Source organism: Halichoeres trimaculatus, unplaced genomic scaffold, assembly GCF_033239565.1.
Source record: "Halichoeres trimaculatus isolate MK-OKI-2021-1 unplaced genomic scaffold, fHalTri1.1 fHalTri1_scaffold_2, whole genome shotgun sequence".
NCBI classification, from domain to species: domain Eukaryota; kingdom Metazoa; phylum Chordata; class Actinopteri; order Labriformes; family Labridae; genus Halichoeres; species Halichoeres trimaculatus.
The window spans coordinates 23519721-23539889 of NW_027437180.1; the positions used below are offsets into that span (position 1 = coordinate 23519721).

A 20169-nucleotide genomic window follows, 5' to 3' on the forward strand; every position below is an offset into this window, starting at 1 on the left:
CTCCACCTTGGATTGTGGTGGACTTGGGGTTGGTTTAAGGGCTTGATCTGGGATCTTATGTTCCACTTGGTTGCTTGAAGGCTGAGTTTGCTGAGTTTGCTGAGTTGGATGTGTCACGTTCTCTGGTTGGCCGGCAGGAGGCAAGGCTGTCTGTGTCTGAGGTGGAGACAGGTTGGGACCTTTTTGTGGAGGTGGGGAGGTGGGTGGAGGGGGACCTGTGGACTTAGTTTGAGGGTCACTGTGAGAGTTGGTGTGAGCTGGGGGATCAGGGATGGTGACAGGAGTTATTTTGAGGGAGGACACCTTACGCTCCTGAGCCTGTGTGTTAGCAGAGGCAGATGCACTACAGCTGCTGATGTCATTTGTCTCACTGGACTGGTGTTCCTCTGGTAGGACTGTGTTGGAACTGGTCTCTGAATAGGAGTAGGAAGCTGTGCTTTTCACAGTGTAGCACTCTTTCAAAATGGTATTCTCATTCTGGGTGAATGTTAGCATTCCAGGGCTAAGATCATTAGCCAGGGCAAGAAGAGAGTCGTAGTCTAGTGGATTAGCTGCAGTGGGTGAGAAGTGGAAACTCTCCCTCCTCGGGGGTGGTAATGGCACATGATTCATATCCTTAATAGCCAATTAGAAAGCAACAGCCAACCCAAATTCAAGCAACAAAAATAACAACAAAATCAGTACAAAGCTTGATAGAAGTCGTCAAGATGTTTTAATACAGTCTCACAAATGCAGTATGGCTCTGTGTTAATTATCCATAATTATGATGGTTTGTGGTGTGATGACAAACACATTTTTCGATTAAATTTTAAGTAGCAGTATATAAGAACATCTGTCAGAGTGTGTGAAGTGAATCTTACCTGTGTTGACTTTTTCTCCTGTAGGTTGGGTCTAACACTGCGGAAGCCTTTGGCAGCAAGAGATGAGCTGCCGGCATCTCCATTCTTAAGGCCATCTGTCACACTGCGTGACCGCCAAGAATCTGAGGAACAAGTAAATCACTTTATCATCACAAAGAGAGGATTTTACAAAGTGTTATAGCTCTATTGTTTATGTGAAATATGAGGATTCTCCACCTTAACTCAAAAAATGGAGCACTGACTTACCCAAGTCTGATGAGTGAGAATCACTCCCTGAGAGAAGAGGAGAAAAACAGTAAGATACATGACTCACAGGGTGATAAAAAACATCCCTGCATTAAGAGTCTGAAGTCAAGACTTCAATGTGTAGTGGACTTAAAGCCACAAAAAGACTGCAAGAATGCCAGGTGAGGCAAACAGAGACTTAATTTGGGTTAAGATGTTAGAAGACAGAATGGATGTAGAAATGTACAGACAGAGACAGTTTTCTATTTCACCTCTAAGACAAGACAACAAAGGAAAAGACTGTCCTGAACACAATGATGTGAAGCAATGTAGAATAACCACATGGTTATTTAAGTGATAATTTCAGTTCATTTCAGCCTGGTAGATGTCCTATGAATACAGCTATCAAGGCTCTATGGCTCATGCAAACTCAATTGGTGTTCCAACAATTTCCAAATAGCTCTTAGTTCCTCATGAATCATTTGGGTGCTAGCCAGGGAAATGTGAAATGTAGGGGGCTTTCATGGATCATTATGCTGGTTAATTATGTGAGGAAGAGGGATGCAGCTTGCTCAAATGTTCCAGGTGGCTGTTTCTGTCTTATGGCCAGGCTCTGGCACCAGCATTTGAAATGATTTGTGTAAACACTATTGTTATTTGGAAAGCTTTCGAAGCGCAGTTTTTGCCCTGATGAATGTTGTTTTGGCAGGAGTCCTCTCTGGAGCTGGGGAGTAAAAAGCTAGGGCAGCCTTCTGATGTAAAATATGAAGAAGTGCAATTGAGTCATCTTTAAACCAAAGTCCTTGAGAATACCTTTGTGGACCAAAGGTTAACATTTTTCCAATCATGTTGTTTTTTGTTTTTTTTTTATTATTATGTTCAGATGTCTGGTTTCACCTTTGGTGAAAAATACAAGAACAAGCGCTTGTCTCCTCCACAACTATGCTCCAATGTTAATGTGCAGGACCCCAGAGCCCTCTGTAGTGTGTTTTGATTATAAAGCCTCTATATATAACAACAGCTCATCAGTTTTCATGCAGGGATCTACTATTGTTAAAAGGAAGCTGACAGAGCTGGAATGCTTACATGGCTGCAGCTGTTAACCTGGATGCTGACAAGGTTCAGACAAAAACACTGCTCTTTCAGCACAGGACCAGCTGAAGCTTCTGGATGTTCTGCAAAAAGCTCTTCAGTCATGCTTCTCAACAAGATCCATGATATATGTGCAGCAACTTAGAGCTCAGAGATTAAAAGGATCATAATGATAGAAAATCTGTCGCAATATTATTTACATGAAACAGAAGTCAGATCATAATTATAAATGTAGCATGGCTCTAATCCCAAGCTTTAGTGAAATTATTTCCACTTTTTAGGGTCTGCGGCTCAGGATCATGTGTTATGTCTAAACATAAATAACTGTCAAAAATGATGAGGCAGAGGTGGAGAAAACTGATTGCAGCTCTTAAGTCAACAGGAAGGATAACAAATTGCACACTAAGAGGGGGAATTAAGACAGGGCAGTGAGAATATTAGATTTGTCGAAGTAAAGGAAAACTACATCAACAACATTCAGGGTTGGATGAATCATAATGGAGTTCAGTAGCAATGAAGTAAATGAAGAATAACACTCTGAACATATTTAAAACAAACATCCAACATTCCAAACATTGCTCAAGCAAACTGAGGCGGCAGCCTAGATATTTGAAATATTTCAAAAATGGTCAAGACTAAGACTTACCTCCTACTTCAGTTGATACATGACCCAGCTTCTTTTTAGCTACTCTCTTTTCATTCCAATGTGTAATAATCTGTAGTATTTGTGAGTGTTAGTACCTGATCCTAGATTTGGTGAGCTCTGGACCCTCTTCATGGGAGAGAGTATGAGTGACAAGGCCACGCTATGGCGAGCAGTTCCTCCGCTATCTGAGAAATCCAAGCCAGGCAGGTGATGAATACGGCATAAGCAGCAGCAGTAGCAGCGCACATGCACATGCAAAAAAAAAAAAGAATACACACCCCGAAAAAATGTAACCAGCCAATGTAAGTAATGAAACCAAATCACAAACAAGTCGGGGAAAGGCACATGCATTTAAAAATCCTGTTTTCAAAACTGAGGTTTAATGCATTCACTACACTCGTCTATTTAAACTGATACAGTATACATAGCAGTAAGATCCTTTTACATTGGATGACCTCGCAGCTTCAAATATAAACCCAGCTCTGCTAGTTGTATTAGCTATCTTTCAACACAGGGCACAGCTATTTTTGTGTTGTCTTCCATATTGCACATTGTAAATACAGGCAAACAACCAAGACCAGCTAGGCTACTACTGGCAGACACACAGAGTGGTGGTGTGTATGGAGAAGGTCCAAAGACAGATTACTCATCATTGATTCTCCACCTGAAATACACACTTTAGCTGTGGATCACTGCCAAGTCTGGGACAGAGCTTTGGACATGTATTAAAGAGGAAAACGTCACAGTGGTTACAAGCAAAAAGGCTTTTTCTAGTCATTGATGGTTTAAGTCAGAATAATCAAGGGAAAAAAGCACCAATAAAACAGGGTCAGAGTCAAAATTACAGACTCAGTGCTGCGGTGGGGAAACAAGAGGGAAGCAGCTTTTAAAATAGTGAGGTGATCTCATGTTTGGAAATCTACAATCATTATGTAGAATGAGTGTTTGCACTGAGAAACTTCAGAGGAAATGAAAAAAAAAGAAATATTTAACAATACAAAAGAATGACAGGGACAGGAAAGATGATTCTTTAAGGGTCCTGTGCACTTTATGGTTTGTGTGGGTGTTGCGTTTGTGTTTATACCTGTATTCATATTGAAGAGCACTTCTTACTGATCTATAGCAGGGGAACACACCTTCCTGAAAAACAAACAAAATTAAGTGTTGACAAAACATATCGTCACATTTGCAGACTGACAGCAGAGAAAAGGTTTCTGACCAATTCACAATTCTGACTTGCAAACCTAGCTCTTTTTGTATTAAATCTCAAATATAAGCAGTTACTCTGGATATCTGCCCATTTCTTTCAGCTAAGCTCATTAGTTTTTTTTTTTACTTAACTCACACCACTTTAAGACCTGCGATGTGTGCGCAGAGGAAGTCTGGAGACATTAATGATGTATAGCAGGAGAAACTGACTTAGAGTCAGCTCTTCTCTAAACCCTTTTCATTTTGGGATCTCAAGGAAACCTACACGGTGGATTAGACCCCCCTGTCATGAAAAGTTTCACATAATGGGGATGATATAATTAATATCAAGCACAGCTATAAATAACCAACAGATACTGGCTGGTAGAATAAGGAATTTCAGATTTTGTCTCTACTTGTGTTCTACCCATGATAAAATATATCTGGATCAACTTTTGACTTGTCAGTTAAAAGCTGTTATGTGAAAAAGTCAAGTGCTTAGAAAGCAAAAACAAATGTACTGCAACCGTCTGTGATTAAGTGCAGCTTAAAAGATGTAAGCTGCAAAAGAGATAATCATATCTTCTTGTACCAGCAGATGAAGTGCAAAGAAGCAGCACTTAAAGCTCTGTCTGTCACTTTACACTTTCATTTCTTCTCCCCTTACTGAAACACTGTGTAACGACCCTTTGATCAACCATACTGATTTTTACATCCAAAAAGATGTCTGAGATGAAGCAGATAGATTCCTAATGTGAGAGACCTTTAACAGTCCTAGCAAACAGTCCACATGGAGCATAAATAACTTGATAAATGATACAGGACGCTGTTTACTTAACAGAGCACATATGTGACGCCTGGCTCTCACTGTAAGGGGACCTTTTCTTAGAACCGCTGCAGCAGGGTGCATGATTGATACGAATTGCTCACACATCAAAAGCCATAAACACAATACAGGCTACTGCATCTCTGCAAGATTGCATGCACATGTGTCATCACAGGACTTATTGTGAATGACAGATATTACAAGTGACAGCGTACGGTGGCTGCAGTGTTGATCATAAATGTCTCGTATGCAAATAACTATGACATAGACGTTGCTAACCTTGCCTTACACATATGGAAGTATTGTTGTTGAGTTTTAGGAATGTGACGAGCAGCTCTGCAGTTTGAATGTAGATGGATGCTGAATGACTCTACAGCAAAACAGAATCTTAACATTTAACCGTGCGTTACGTGTTTTATAGTATATAATGGTGAAGTGGGGCAGGTTAAGATAACATTAGAGAAGTTTAAGTTTGGGAATAGTATTTGTATTGAAGTTATAATGATACAGTAAGGTTTTTGATTATTTCATTGAACTAAAACATTCCACACTTAAAATGAGAAAGTCTACTTTTCCGCTACAGTGAAAAACCTTTTCGCACTGTGGCTCTTTCACACAGCTTTAAATTTTCACGAGGGATGTGTGCATTTCAAGCTCCTGCCATAGCACTATGTTGTGCTCAGATGCAAACAAACAGATGACAGACGGCCTCTTATCACTCGATACACTGAAACAGTTTTTTGATTTTTTCAATGGAGACAAAGTTGTATGTCTGCTGTGTCAGCTTAAACTGACATACAACCTCTTGATCAGAGCAGGAATGTGGTTGTTAACCTGCATAGAGGCTACTACTGGTGATGTTATCTACACTTGGAATCACTTGATACTGTAAACACAGACTCTGCGTTGCTGTGTTAAACGTGTTTAAGAAATTGTGTTTAATTTTGACTTTTTGCTCTTTTTTCTAACTGTCTGACTAGTCTGCTAGTTGGATTTTAAAAATCAGGCACATCCCTAATTAAACTAAAACTTCAGAAAATACCAACAAGATCACAAAGTGTCACTATTATAGATTGTAAAATAAATGGATGTAGTCTCTGTGACCAGAGGAGAATTAAGGTAGTCATAGGCCCCATCTTAAAGTTCATGCTAACCCACAGGCACATTCTCAAGGCAATTAACAGTTTATACAAAAAAATTAAATCATATTTTTTTTTTTTGATTGAAAAATAATCAATACGATAAAAAGAACTAAAATAATTAAACTGAATAAATAATGATAAATGTGTATTAATCCGCCCCTGTCTGTGATGTCACCCTTCTGATCATGATACAGAGTAATGAAGCCAATTGTCAGCAGAGGCCATAATAAAAATGCAGAGTTGTTTTTTTTTTTTTTTGGTGTGTGTGTGTGTGTGTGGTGGTTAAAGTGTTTCTGCAGCCAGCCTCAAGTCGACAGTCAACTAACTGCAACTTTAAGCAATTCCACATGGGCTTTTTTTTCAAACTGGGTGTTGTCCCTTGGTTGTAGCTTGACCCTAGTCAATAAAAAGTCTGTAATGCAAAATAAACAGGTATCAAAGGATATGTCAGTTGATAACTACAAAAATATGCAGAACACACAAAAGAAAGAAATCTGAAACATTGTACACATAACTAGATCTGTGAACTTCATTTACTCCCTCCCAAAGAACCTTGATTATTAATGCCATTAAGGCCAAATGGCGCTGTGTGTGCGCATGTCCTTGTTTTAGTGGATACAGTATGTGAAGCTCTAGTGGCTCTCATGCTTCTGCATTGCAATAACAGAAATAAAATCACATGCCGGGACACCAATATTCAGCTATTGACAGGTCAATGTGGCAGTTTAGAAGCTTGTAACATAAAAAGGTTTGTTGCATAACAGGTCGCTTGAAAATTCAGGACTTCTCTGCTTTGGCACAGCTCAGAGAAGTATGACATGAGGTATGATCCTTGACATATGATCTCTGCAACCGCTCCTCTAGTCAATCATTTTAAATAGACATGCACTAATCGATCTGTGCCAATTGCCTTTTTTTGGGGGGGGATCGGGGATCGGTGATCGGTGATAGGCTCATTCTTACATATTGAACTGGTCTTATATACCTCTGCGAAGGTCTGACAGCCAAACTTGTTGCTATTTGTTCTGTAACCTAAAACTCAGAACACTTCATTGGTTGTTCAAGTTAAAACATAAATATTTTACTGTTTCACATGTATTGTTCAAAAATAAGATTGGAACATTAAAGGTAAATGCTGTCAGTTTTTTAAAAAAAAAAAAAAGGTATCGGCCCAAAGTGGTATCAGCAGGTCAAGCGTTTTAAAGATCGGCGATTGGCGAGAAAATTGTGATCGATGCACCCCTAATTTTAAACAATAGCGGGGTGTTAGAAGGCTGTATTGGGCCAAAACAACACACCATGAGCCAAAAAGTCTCAAAAGTTGTAGCAGTGCTCTCTGTGTGTCTCATTGTGCTGACTCTGATGAGATCATGCATGTGGCCGTACTCTCCAGTGGGGGAGTATGGTTTGGTTCAAATGGCCAGTGTGGCAGCACCCTAAAACTACAAGCAAGAAGATCAGTATCGATATTGCTATTTATTTCATCAGATTTATCGTGGGAAATTTATTAAAATCTATTTTAACAAAATATGATTTTTGATAACTAATAAAATACTGATCATCATGATATATATTTCCATGAGAGTTTAAAAAAATGTGTCCAAGGTCCAGCGCTGCCTGTATGGCAAAAAATAAAATAAAATAAAAACACAGACAGTGCCACCTTCTGTAAACCATTATATGAAGATTTTCAACATATCTTCTCATTATTTATATGTATTCGGACAATAACTGTGACAGAACATTGAAACTGCAGGCTTACATAAGGGCAGATTTTAAGTAAAAAAATTCTCCTTTCAATTTTCCACATGGGAAACATTCTTTTGTTATTAAAAAGTAACAGAAGAATTTCTGGGATACATTTACTGTAAATGTAAATTCTCCAGAAAAATACTGAATTCAACTTGCACAGTCTGTCAGTGGTCTTATCAGCACTATAGAGCCAAGAGCATCTCTGATATTTCACATTCACTCATTCAGAAACACTACTTTGGTGTGTGTTATTGCTGTTGTGGAGGAGGTGCTGCTACTTGCTGAACTACATCAAGCTGTGCATCATGGGAACCCCCAGTCCCTCAAGACCTAACCCTCACCCTCATACAGTACACCCTCGTAAATCTATCTCTGAGACACACACTAACACACACACAGGCGTGCACACAGGGGTAAATCATGGGTCTGGCGTCGCAGGCAGTCTGCGTCCAAATGATGGTCAGATTATAAACAGGATCATGTTTCTTGGGGACAGATCAGCGGCGACACAGCAGCTGTGGCCATGGTGTAATGTTATGGCTGGGTGATGGGAGAAACTTGCAAGGCTCTACACCTCTGAGCAGCCTGGACTACCTGCCCTGAGAGACACTTTTCACATTTTAGATTCAGAGAATGTGCTGCTCTCTCTTGAACTGGCTCATTAGCAGCTCAAACATTCATATCACAGCATGTGCTAGAGGCAAACTGAACGTTTCTATTAATGTTGGTAAATGGGAAATTAACTTGCAGCTCAAAGTGCGTTACATTTTTAGTCACATTCACCTACTCACACATAATTCACACACTGATGGCCTGTGTCATGCTCAAGAACACTTTGGCATGTGACTGCAGGAGCTGCATCCACCTGATTGATAGATGACCAACTACCACTGAACTACAGTCACTGCTGACTTTTAATGTGGAGTGTCTTGAAAATATAACTGAAGTAATACAGACAATAAGAGGAGTAGGAACAAATGCTGAAAGGTAAATACTTGTTATTTTAAACTAACAAGAATTTTGCTTTTTTATGTTAAGGTATTTCTAATGAATAATATCTAACTGTGCAAAATAAAAATAAAAAAGAGGTTTGCTTTGGATGCATGTCCTACTTTTGCAGGCCAAACCATCTGGCATTCTTCTAGTCATTTTATTTTCTGACTTTGCCGTGGTTTATTCATCGACTGTAATTTAAGCCGTGGTGGGTCACTCTGGAGACGAGTGTTTACATAATTACTGAGGGTAATAGCTGTGGGACAGCAAATACACTCGTCAGAGCTACAGGCCTCAGAAAACCGTGATGTCGGACACCACAAGCCCATCGAGTCTCATTAGTCTGCAGAGTGACCCACTGGGACCAATTCAGTTCATATGAGTGGACTTAAAGAGTCTGAGCTCTGGGTCTTTTTGAAACTCAAGACGCCGAAGTAATCACGGTTAGAAGCTAATACTCATCTCAAGAACATTAACAATGATTGAGCTCACCACTAGAAACTCTCCCTCTGGTGGTATTACAATGTAGCTGAAGAGTTTTCATAATGTTGAATTTGACAAAACTCTTGTGCACCAACATTTAATTTCTCAAGACACTTCACAGGAAATTGAAAAGGGTAATCTGTCTGTGAGCTCACAAAACTGGTCTGTAGAGCATCTGTTAGACACAGCAGTGTATTATCACTACTACTAATAGATATGTAGACACGCCACTTTTACTACCCCACTATAAAAAGAACTGTTGATCTAAAAAGCGTTTGCTTGAAAGGGTAAAAAAAAAGAAAATTAAACCCAGACAGTATGACTGAAACACAAAAGGTGGGAAAGAAAAACACAAACATGTCCTCAAAGAGCACTCGCTGGGATGCCATCGGTCACTGGCAGTCTGCCTGGGTGGAGACAAAACAAGTGTCTGAAAAGTAATTTGTTGAAATTCCTCCGCAAGAAAAATGACAACAATAAAAAGAGCACACACTGTTCTGGGACTGTCTGAGCTCGTGTAAGAGACTAACACAACATTTTTTGTTTTAATTTTTGGTTTAAAATAAAATCTGAAGCTATCTTATTGTCACAACTATAGTGTGTCACTGAGTCACATTAAATTATCTCCTCTACCAGAGATTGCATTACACCTGACAAAGATTTATGCCTGCTATACTTGTGCCAATAACAGGCACCATGTGCAAAAGCTTTAATGCGACCTCACTCTCATCCCTACTGAAGTTGCTCATGGACTTGGCAGTGGTTCTTTCTTCAGAGGCTGAACAACAGGTGGCTACGCGGGCCCTGAAATTTAGTGCCAGAGTTTTATAGAAACCTTTCGCAGCAGATTTTGCATATTTCTTTGTTTTTCTTTTGTGTGCTTTTGCAAAAGAATAATTGATGAAAACAAACAGCAAACAAGGATAAATATTACCTGTCTTGTAGTCTGGATTGAATTAGCATTCCATATTGGGAATTAAAGTGTAAAGCAAGAACTCTATATTGAGAGACTATGAAAGCATGAGTATTGGTGATGGCCCAGACAGCTTTTTTTGCCTATCAAACCCAACTGATTCTATGTTTTTTCATATCTGCTGATATTGGATTCCTATCTAACACTTTGGGTTCGTAGAGATAAACTTTGATAAAAAGGTAAGAAAGCGAAGCTGCACACTCATAGAAATGGCAAAAACCTGCATCCCACCTTCTTTCGAGAGCTTTAAGGACGTTCTCACTCTCCATTGATATAATCTAGGGCTTGGGGATATATCGAATATACTCGATGTATCGCGGGCTTTTGCACGCGAGATGTATAAAACTGCAATATCGCAATCATTGAGTATAAACAGAAAAATACATTTTTTTTCAGTCGTCAGAAACTGAATCTCTTTGGTGATTCACTCGTTTCACTCTCTGCTGCTCAGCTGGTGCTCCACACACAGCGAGCACCACGCTCCCCCGCCCACCCAGAAAATTTCTCCTGCGCATGCGTGTTATGATACCAGAGGTGAGAAGGAAAGTCGCTTGCACGTCTTATCAGTCTCGGGTTGCAGGTTCCCGGGGCTTGTTTTCTGGAGTGTTGTTGCTTATTTGGGTTTGATTTGCTGCTTGTATGATCCCTGAGTCTCTCCCAGCTCTCCACAACGAGAAAAAAACTTGCACTCTGCCACCCTCTCTGAGTGCCGTTCGGTCAAAGCAATGCTATTTTACAGCTGAATACCAAAATACTGCTAGCTGGGATCATAGACGGCTGGGATATTATCAGAAGACAAATCCAAATCCAATACAATCAAACCAGACCCTAGGCTCAAAGACAGAAGTCACTAGAGCCCTTTCAGCATCACCAACATTATCCAGGTGTCTGCTCTATGGAAATAAAAGTAATATTATCTCCAACTTTAGTTCATATTTTGAAAGTATAATATAATAAAATATAATCAGCCAGTTGAATAAATCTGAATGAATTATTTTACTGGAACTAAAAACATGGAACTACACAAAGTTTGGTTTTAAAAAAAAAGGTTTGCTGATTGAGATTTTCTCCTTTTTGCATTTAAATTTTAAAAGTCCAACTAAAAGGTCGGCTTAAATCATTATACTGATGTCATTTTATGCATCAAAGGGTTGGATTTGACATTAACATAGTGATTTAGAGGAGAAATCAGAATATCGAGATATATATCGTGTATCGAGATACAGCCTACAAATATCGAGATATTGTATTTTGGCCATATTAAGCAGCCCTAACATAATCCGTTCTTTCAAAGCCCAGAAACCACGGTGCAGCCTTTCCTTTGCTTCTGACCTATGTTGCATGTTGTATTAGGAGGGTCTGGGAGTATTAAATGCCTTAAGAAAAGAACACAGTGCATTACATGTGATTGTTGGTCTGTAACTTACTCACTGAATATAGTTCCACACTGCTGACATTTGAGTCACAGAGTTGCGAATGCTAAGATGACACTCTGTGCTGTCTGACTGTGTTTGGCTATTTTTTTTTACCATTTTGTATCCTTGGAGAGTTATTATAGGATGCTGTAATGTAGGTGTTATGTATCTGGTTGTGCACATGTTGTATAATAAAGCTAAGTATGGCTGGTGTTCCACGTCAATAAGTTATTGTATTATTTTCTTATCAACTTAGGTTGGGTGAACTCAGAGTGCTTGGTTATACTGACACAACAGCATTCGTTAGCATTTTTTCTCAATGACAGCTAAACGTGAATGATTAGATGAAAAGATCAGCTAAAATGCTGATCACTGATCAATTAGAAAACGCTCAAATCAGACTAATCTGATACTTGAGATCAGGATCCGGATATCTCTAAGGAGTACTGTAGTTATTGTCAATAGGACATAATGATACTGACCATAAACATATCCAGTAAGAAATAAATTGAAGCATAAAAACAAACAATAATTCAATGGATGATCTTCATTTAAAGTCCTGTATACCAATTGGATGTTTCGTATTAGAACATCATTATCAGCAGCACATTCAAACATCCTTTTTGTGAGTCTGCGCATGTATGAAGACAGCAGGAGAGAGTGAATGGTTATTGGAGATAAGCTGACTAAGTCCTCAGGGGTCTTGACCTTGTAGTGGTCTCTCTGACTGAGACATGCTCACATGATGTCAACAGATTTAACTTTTCAGACAATCTATTTTAAGACCCGGCTAAAAAGCAATCACAAAGACATTTCCCGTAAAAGTTCTGTACACAGGAACGTGTCAGATTTAAATGTTATCTAAAACTCTAACAGGGAAATTTACGAAGAAAGCACTGTGAAATATCTGCAGTGATACTCTGTGATGAACAAAAGTTGCTGCTTTTGATGGGGTCTGAAGGGGATGAGATGAAGCAGTGAGGGTATCAGAGAGAACAAATCCATTTTTAAACAAGGCAACAGATTTCCCCTCGAGATCCAACATAAATCTCAGTCAAGACGAGGCTGTTCTGAAATCCATCTGACAGGAAGAGCCACCCCTCCAAAAAAGGCGAAATCAGAACGGCTTGGTTCCTTAATTATGGAATTGTGGCCAAGTTATTTGAGTGGTGCATTTTTGTGGTTAAAAAAGTGGGGAGTGCAGGGTTGAGGTCAGAAAAAAAAGAAAGGCTTGGGAATCAAAATAAGAGTGTAGGTATAAGGAAATGCCATTGTGCTCTAAGTGGAGGCTGAACTATCCAACTTCAAGTATTTCTAGCCTTTTAAATATTTGTGTTAAAGATCAGTCAAAAGAATAAACATAACATAGCACAGTGCTGGAGAAGGATAACTAAACTGAAGGTATTCACATTTTAGAGCTCCTCATCTCACACTGACAAATGTTACTTAAAAACTAAACCAAGAGGAGAAACAGTATAATTTTAGCTGTGGTCGGTTACATCAGCTGCTGCAAAGACAACTCAACACTTGCTATATCCCATTCCCGAAGCTCCCCTCTGGACACGTTCATAACAGAACACTGACCGTGAGGCTGCCGATCGAAGCAAAGATATGTTATACACAGGAACTGTTCACATGATGATTATTTAATCAATAATAAAACCATCTTGGTGATTCTGGTGAGACATTAACTATGCTGTGTGAAGCACAGGCCTGACAGTTGAACTAAATCAAATCCTAAACGCAGACCTCTTTATCTCAATACTCTTATAAAGGAGTTACAAATCTGAAAGCACTAAATTCTAATCTACTTTAAGGTTTGTTTAAAGACTGAATGTGTGACGCAGAGGTCTGTATGAAATTCCTTATGAGGCGACCTCTTAGCTGCAGGGTCAAAATCCTTCATTGCATGTAGGCCTGTCACGATAACAAATTTTGCTAGACGATAATTTTCCAAAATATTATTGCCGATAAACGATATTATTGTCAATATTATTTAGATTATTTTCCATTTTTTCATCAATGTAATTATGATAAATGGGATAATAAAGTGAGTACACCATATCAAAAGCAAGAAACTGTAATTTCTTAAGAGTATGTAACTGTAATTAAAAGGTCAGGATCTTTTAAATAAAATAAATTTAACAAAAAATATAATAAATTTAACAAACAAGAAAGAGAGAAAAAAATATAATGAAAATGAAATGGACTCTCTTTTAGAAAAAAATACATGTCAATGAAAATAATTAATACTAATCAAAAACAATAAAACATAGACCCTGTCTCTAAAGAAAAAACAAAACTCCCCCCCCCAAAAAAAACAACAATAAAAACTATAGCCTAAATAAAAGGGAGTTTATACAGTTCCTGAATTGCTTGTAACATGTACTTTTTCCCAGTCAATCCGTACTGTCTGTCAAACATTTTTAACATTACTGGCTTTCAACCGTATTGAAGGGCTGCATTTCTTTGGCAATGTAGCTGTCTTTGAGCGCCCACCATTTGGCGCTTTTATTTCTATTTACTTTGCAGACCAAAAGCCTCAGTAAGAGCGGATTGTCAAAGAACAAGGCTCCGCTGCACCTCCCCTTCTTCTTCTTCGTCGCCACTATTTTCAAACAAATGCGACATATCAGCTCGTTGGTGTTCATGAGCTCACACTTTGTTCATTCTGATAAAGAACGAAATATTCCCACACTGGGACTGTGGCAGGCGGCTTAAGAACCGTATCTTTCGTGCTATCACTCATATTAGCGTGTGTTTCCTCCTAACCCCTCAGGACGCTTGCTTTAGCTCTCTCCGTGTGTATGCGCGAGCAGCCCCGTCGCAGAAGATGCCAAAGATCGCATTTTTGACAGATGCTCACTCCGCTATAAATCCGCTATAAAACCTATGCACCCCGATGTTAGGAAAGATAGACCTAGTGAGCCATCTTCTCATTCAGCCTCTTTGGTAGAAAGAGAGGAGGAAAACAAACATGCAGTTTATCAAGGCTGGCAAACTTACCGAGGACGTTTTTATTTATTGTTCGGTTAATCGATTTATTGATTATCGTGACAGGCCTAATTGCATGCATCGATTATCCTGCTCATGCCGTGGTTACTTGCCAAAAATGTAGCTACAACATTCATATCTTTCTTATCACTTGCAAGCAAGTTGGAAATATGTCAACTTGTTAACCCAACCATGGTGGACTAACAAGGACCACTTTTCTGACATGTTCCAATAAAAACAGTCAATAAACAAAGCTAGCAAGACTATTTGCTCAGCAACACGTCACTATTCTACCTCGGTATTATTGCCGCTAGTTGAACAACAACCACATCCAACAAAGTCTCTGTTATCAGCCCTGTTTGTTCAACCCTGCCACTCATTAGCAGACCCCCCTCTGGCTGTATGAAAGGAGAGGGGAGGTCAATACGCTGACCCTGCGTGCCCACTCACTGCCCATACAGCAAACAACAGAGGCCCGTGTGTTCTGCAGATTGCATCACAACCCCGCTAATGAGCAGATCCATCGGCCTGAGAGCACTAATGCAATTATGTAACACAAACTCCGGCGTTCTGAGTCGGGGCTATGGGGGAAGAAAGATGAATTGGATGTGACAACTCGTGGGTTTGTTATCTTACTATTACTATACAGAGCTGGAGATGTTGTATACTGCTGTGCACAGAGGAGAAGGGAGAGATAAAAAAAAAAAAAAGATAGAAAGGGGAAGGACTGTCAAATAAAAACACTGACAAGACAGAAAAAGATAAGAGATTGCAGTGAGGATGAGAGATTAAGGAAAGGAAAATGTTAAGAGGAGTAAACCCTCACTTAATGACGTAGCATTATTAGCATTAAGTGTTATGTAAGCTGTCTAGCTAAAGCTGCGTAGGGGGCACAGCATCACTAGTAAACAACACCTCTAGAGGGGCCAAGTTTCATCTCCTCCACAAAACACAGGGATCTGGGCCACAAACTGAGTCCAAACACGCCACGCTAACATAAGCAGAGTCATAATAAAATGATCAGGGTATGACAGAAGGAGACTCTCACTCGGTGCTGAATGCCAAAGCAATTTCAGAGATGGAGCTTGAGCTCTTCCTGACTCGACATTTTGACGTGTTACAGCGGGGCCTCGCTTTACGGCTTCAGCTCTTTAAAATGGTTGAGTGAAGGGAGAGCAACTGTTCATCAGCTTTCCATGTAAAACGCATACGGTTTAAAACGTGATGTTCAAACTATAACTCTGTCAGCTGAAGATAAACTAACCAACATCATTACGCGTCTGCTCCCTCACAGCACCATAAAAACAGGCTCTATCAAGAGAACACTTTGATTTCTAGAAGCTGCTAGGTGAAATGGTGATTTTTATGAGATACTTCCTGTCTCAGCTGCAGGAATATGAGGCAACTGAGCGCCATGACTACCAACAAGAGGATGTAAGATGAGAGACAGCAAAGAGGTAGTAAAATAAAAGATGAGTTTTCCAGAGCGTGGTGATACCCTGAAGGAATAACATCAAGGACAGACAAATGCTGATTTCACTGCACTTTAATATCAGCTAGCTCAGCATCACACAGTCCTCCAGGCAAATGTGAGGTCCTCTTTTCACCTCAAGCTAAATTCTCTATTATTCTACTTCCTTTTTATAGATTTCTAATGTTGGGATGCTAGTTCTCTGACAGTCTAACAGCAGAGATGCTTTATGGTTATTGCTCCTCAGAAGGAAAATTAATGTTTTAAATCATGAGTAGGAGACAAATTTTTACATAATAGTCGTTTGGCGCAGGGGGGTACTCAAACTGAACGGCTATCAGCAGAGGCTAAGATTACATGCCCTATACATACTCTGGATTCCCCAGGAACCAGCGTTAAGTGGAAAGCATGAAGATAAGAAGGGTTTGATTAGCACAGGCGCTATATTTACTGCCATTAGACGGGACCTTTTACCCTCTAAGGTTCTACAGATCATCAGGAAAATCTTTATGCACACTGGGTGCAGGGGATTGGGAAAACCGTTTTAAGTCATTGAGGCGTAAAAATGCTGTGAAAACATAATTAATCAATTTGAGAGATTTTGTTAAAACAGAGCCTAAAAGCTGAAACACTTCAAGATCGCTCCGAGGCACTTGGCATGTTTACAACTTCATCTTTACTCTGTCGATGTTAATGTAATCAAGCAACACTGAAAAGTTTTGAGGAAAAATGAGAATTGACTTATTTTTAGGGATGCACGACATTATTGGCACAATATCGGTATCGGCTGATAAAAGCTTAAAAACATGTTTATCGGTATCGGCAGATATGAAAATTTCTGCCAATAGGCACTGCTGATAAGGGGCTATTCAGTTAGGATTATTATTATTTTCCATCTGAAAAATAAGCTTCTTAATTAAAATGTAGCACTTTATTTATTTGCACTGCAGAGCTCTGTGTCTGTCACCAGGTTGTTACAGTAGCTCTAAAATAATCAAATGCAACTTGGTTATGTTTAAAAATGCATTGTACATTTAAAGTTCATGTGATCTAAAGAAATTATTTTTCTGTACTTCAATACTGAATGTCTTGAGTTTGAAAAAATAATACATTTCTTATTTATGATAAAATCAAATGTTTTTTTTGTCTTGTTTTATGTGTGTTTCTTAAACAAATAAGACCGTCATAATTAGAGTAACATATAAATTCCAGTACAGGATAGACTTAGCTTTCTTTACAGTGGTAAAAATATACAAACTTGTGATTATTAGTATCGGTATCGGTATCGGCCGAAAGGGGTTTTGATATATCGGCATATCGGATATCAGCAAAAATCCAATATCGTGCATCCCTACTTACTTTTGTTGTTGGAAAAGTGTAATCAGAGAACCCTGTGTTGACTGCTTTTGAACGCCTTTGTCCTTTTGTAGCTTTTAAACAAATATCCAGTATCAGACTGGAATGAGGAAACAGAGAGAAAACAGCATGATAGCCAAAAGAGAATCAAGCAGCTCAAACTGAAACAGTAGCAAACCTGTCTAGCTCTGACAAGCTCTCTGATATGCAGGTCACACACACACATACCTTTCTATCAGATGAAAATAAACCTAAACCTGAGTTGGTTTCTCTACCACACTTTGGACCAACACCTCAGGTGATACGCTCAAGTCATCTCTGTTCAGAATCAAGCAGCCTGAGCCCTGACTTCTGGCTGCTGTACTGAGACGGTCAGTTCAATGTAAATCCAGTGTTTATAATGACCAACACGGCGACAATCTTCACTGCATGTCCAAACCAAGCAAAGCTGGGAACCACCCTTCACTGTGCACCCAGGGGGGTCAAGGTGACATTCCACTACACCTCTGAGACCGAACTAATGGAGGGATTGGTGCATGGCTTTTGTTAGTGTGAAAGAGGAGACCATAAAAAAGGTGTGTAACGAGAGATGGAAGTATGCACGAAGGGAGGAAAGTACGATTCTGGGTCAGAATCATGGCGAGGGGGAGGGAGGGCAGGAAGCTTTGAGGGTATTTAATTTTATCTCAATATCAAGTCAAAAAACAAAATAGAAATTTAAGGTGAGCTTTGTTCATTTGTACATGCAACAAAGAATTTTTCAACATTGTATTTTTTCACCTCTGGTTTCGGTTCAATTTTGGTGTTTTAGCATAAATAACTATATCCACAAGTTATTTCCTGATGCTATTCCTGAGGTGACTGTGGTTTCAGCCACACTTTTATTTGACACTATTTCTCCTGTCTACCGTCACAAAAGACAAAAATTCTCCTCTCACTCTGTAATTTTGGGTTTTGGCAGAACAGATAAATACAATCCCTTTTTTGGTGTCGGGGTTGTTAAATCTATTCAGATCTTTTAATGTGCATTCCACTAAAAGAATCGATGTATCCAGCGCAGAATCATTTCTTTAAACCTAAAAGTATTTGAAATTCTATGAAGATGTACAATATGAAATACAAAGGTTTCAAAGCTCATCTTTGAGTTTTGAAGACAGAAGAATAATAACCAAAATGTTTTTGCGGGGTTAAATTTAAAAGCAAAATAATAGCTCTTCACTGATGAAACGCAAACCTTCTTTCTGATTATCTTTTGGGACATTTAACCCTTAAAAGCCTGACCTCTTAGCCACAGAGTGCAGGTGCAACAGTCCATCAAGCAGAGAAAATGTTACTCTTACCGTCATAAAACCAACAGTCTGGAGATTTCCTAAGAGTCAGGTATAGGTGAGCTGTTAGCCCCCCTCTCTTTCCTCTCTGAAGCACCTTGTTTGTTTTGTCTTTCTCTTCCCTCCACTCTCCTCTCAGTCAAGCTTTTACTCCCAGATCTTACCCCGCTTAATGCCTGGGGGGCACAGAGACAACAGAACGAGGAGAAAGTTAGAGAGCTGGAGAGAGGGAGTGACAAACAGGGAAAGAGAGTTCCCTGTTTGGGTGAAGCAGTGATCAGATACGGCTATTTTCAGACTCAGGCATGCTCGTCTATGAGACTGGAAAGTTACCCCCCAGTGTGGGTGGGTGGGGGCTAAGTGACGGGGCTGACTATCTCTATTTTACCACACGCACACATGTTTGCATTCATGCATACCACACTGTATACACGCACATATGCAAACACGGCGAGGCTCTTTCTACAAATTAATACAAAATACAAAAATGAACAGGGACACACGTGTTATTGGTCCGTGGTTGAAAATGCACCAGACAAGCACACCTCTGACACACTATGCAAGTAATCCATCTCTCCTCCAGGGCCCTAATGTCACACAGCAACCAGTGTCGTCAGTATGAGGCTATGTGAAGTGGACCCTCAGCACAGAAACTGACAGGAGTGTCACATTGTTCTCACATGAGATTTTCTCACACTCGGTGTTGCTGACACGTTGATTGCCTGTGAAGACGGCCGGCTCAGATATGTGTGCACACACGTCCAAAAACAAGCACTAACACACACATTTCTCTCTTTTTATCATAAATTAAGCATGTGCGGTCAGGGTTGTCAGTATAAACAGACTAATTTTGTGTCCACTCACCTGTGTCATGAATAATATTACTGCTGTGTAATCCATATGGGAGAGTATATTTGGAGATGACCACACACACCCTTCACAGGCTGAATATACACAGCAGAGGGGTCAGCCAGAAGCACCTCTAGACCTCAGACTCCCTGCTATTCCCAGAATGATGATGTAACTACTGCTATTAGCATCTCATATTTAGAGCTTGGATACCTAAAACCGAGCAGCTACTGTGCAATATGTTATTTGGATCACTTCCACCTCCTCCATTCGCACCCTTACTTGTCAATAAACAAAACTGGCACAAGAAATCAGTGACTAACAAATTAATGTGTTGTGAGGTTCAGGAAGAGCTCAACACCGGCTACAAAGAAAATGCATTAACGTACGGTAATGTGGCTCCATTAGTGGCAAGTGAATGCTGATAAGATTGCTGAGTGGTGACTTATTTTTCCTGTGGAAGAAGATAGACTAAACAACACGCTAAATTCAGACTATGACTACTACACTCACTGGTGTTGTATCCTCATTTTTCCCTCCTGCCTTATTTTAACTTGCCTTGATGAAAAAGTGAGG

The 20169-nt window shown here is 39.6% G+C and overlaps 1 protein-coding gene across 12 annotated transcripts in view; it reads right to left on the minus strand.

Annotated features, from left to right (window-relative positions):
• sorbs2a (sorbin and SH3 domain containing 2a) overlaps positions 1 to 20169 on the minus strand; it is a 52243-nt gene that overhangs the window by 25210 nt on the left and 6864 nt on the right. For 9 of the 12 annotated variants that reach the window (XM_074685520.1, XM_074685546.1, XM_074685538.1 and 6 more), the window contains exons 2-5: positions 3908 to 3963; positions 2919 to 3008; positions 1107 to 1133; positions 861 to 982 (exon numbers count right to left, since the gene is read on the minus strand). In XM_074685520.1, coding sequence (XP_074541621.1) covers positions 861 to 982; positions 1107 to 1133; positions 2919 to 3008; positions 3908 to 3917 — 249 coding nt within the window. In that variant the 5' untranslated portion in view covers positions 3918 to 3963. Of the gene's footprint in view, positions 1 to 860; positions 983 to 1106; positions 1134 to 2918; positions 3009 to 3907; positions 3964 to 18756; positions 18921 to 20169 lie in introns of all 12 variants that reach the window. The other 3 variants (XM_074685530.1, XM_074685564.1, XM_074685557.1) reach the window with 3 other exon arrangements.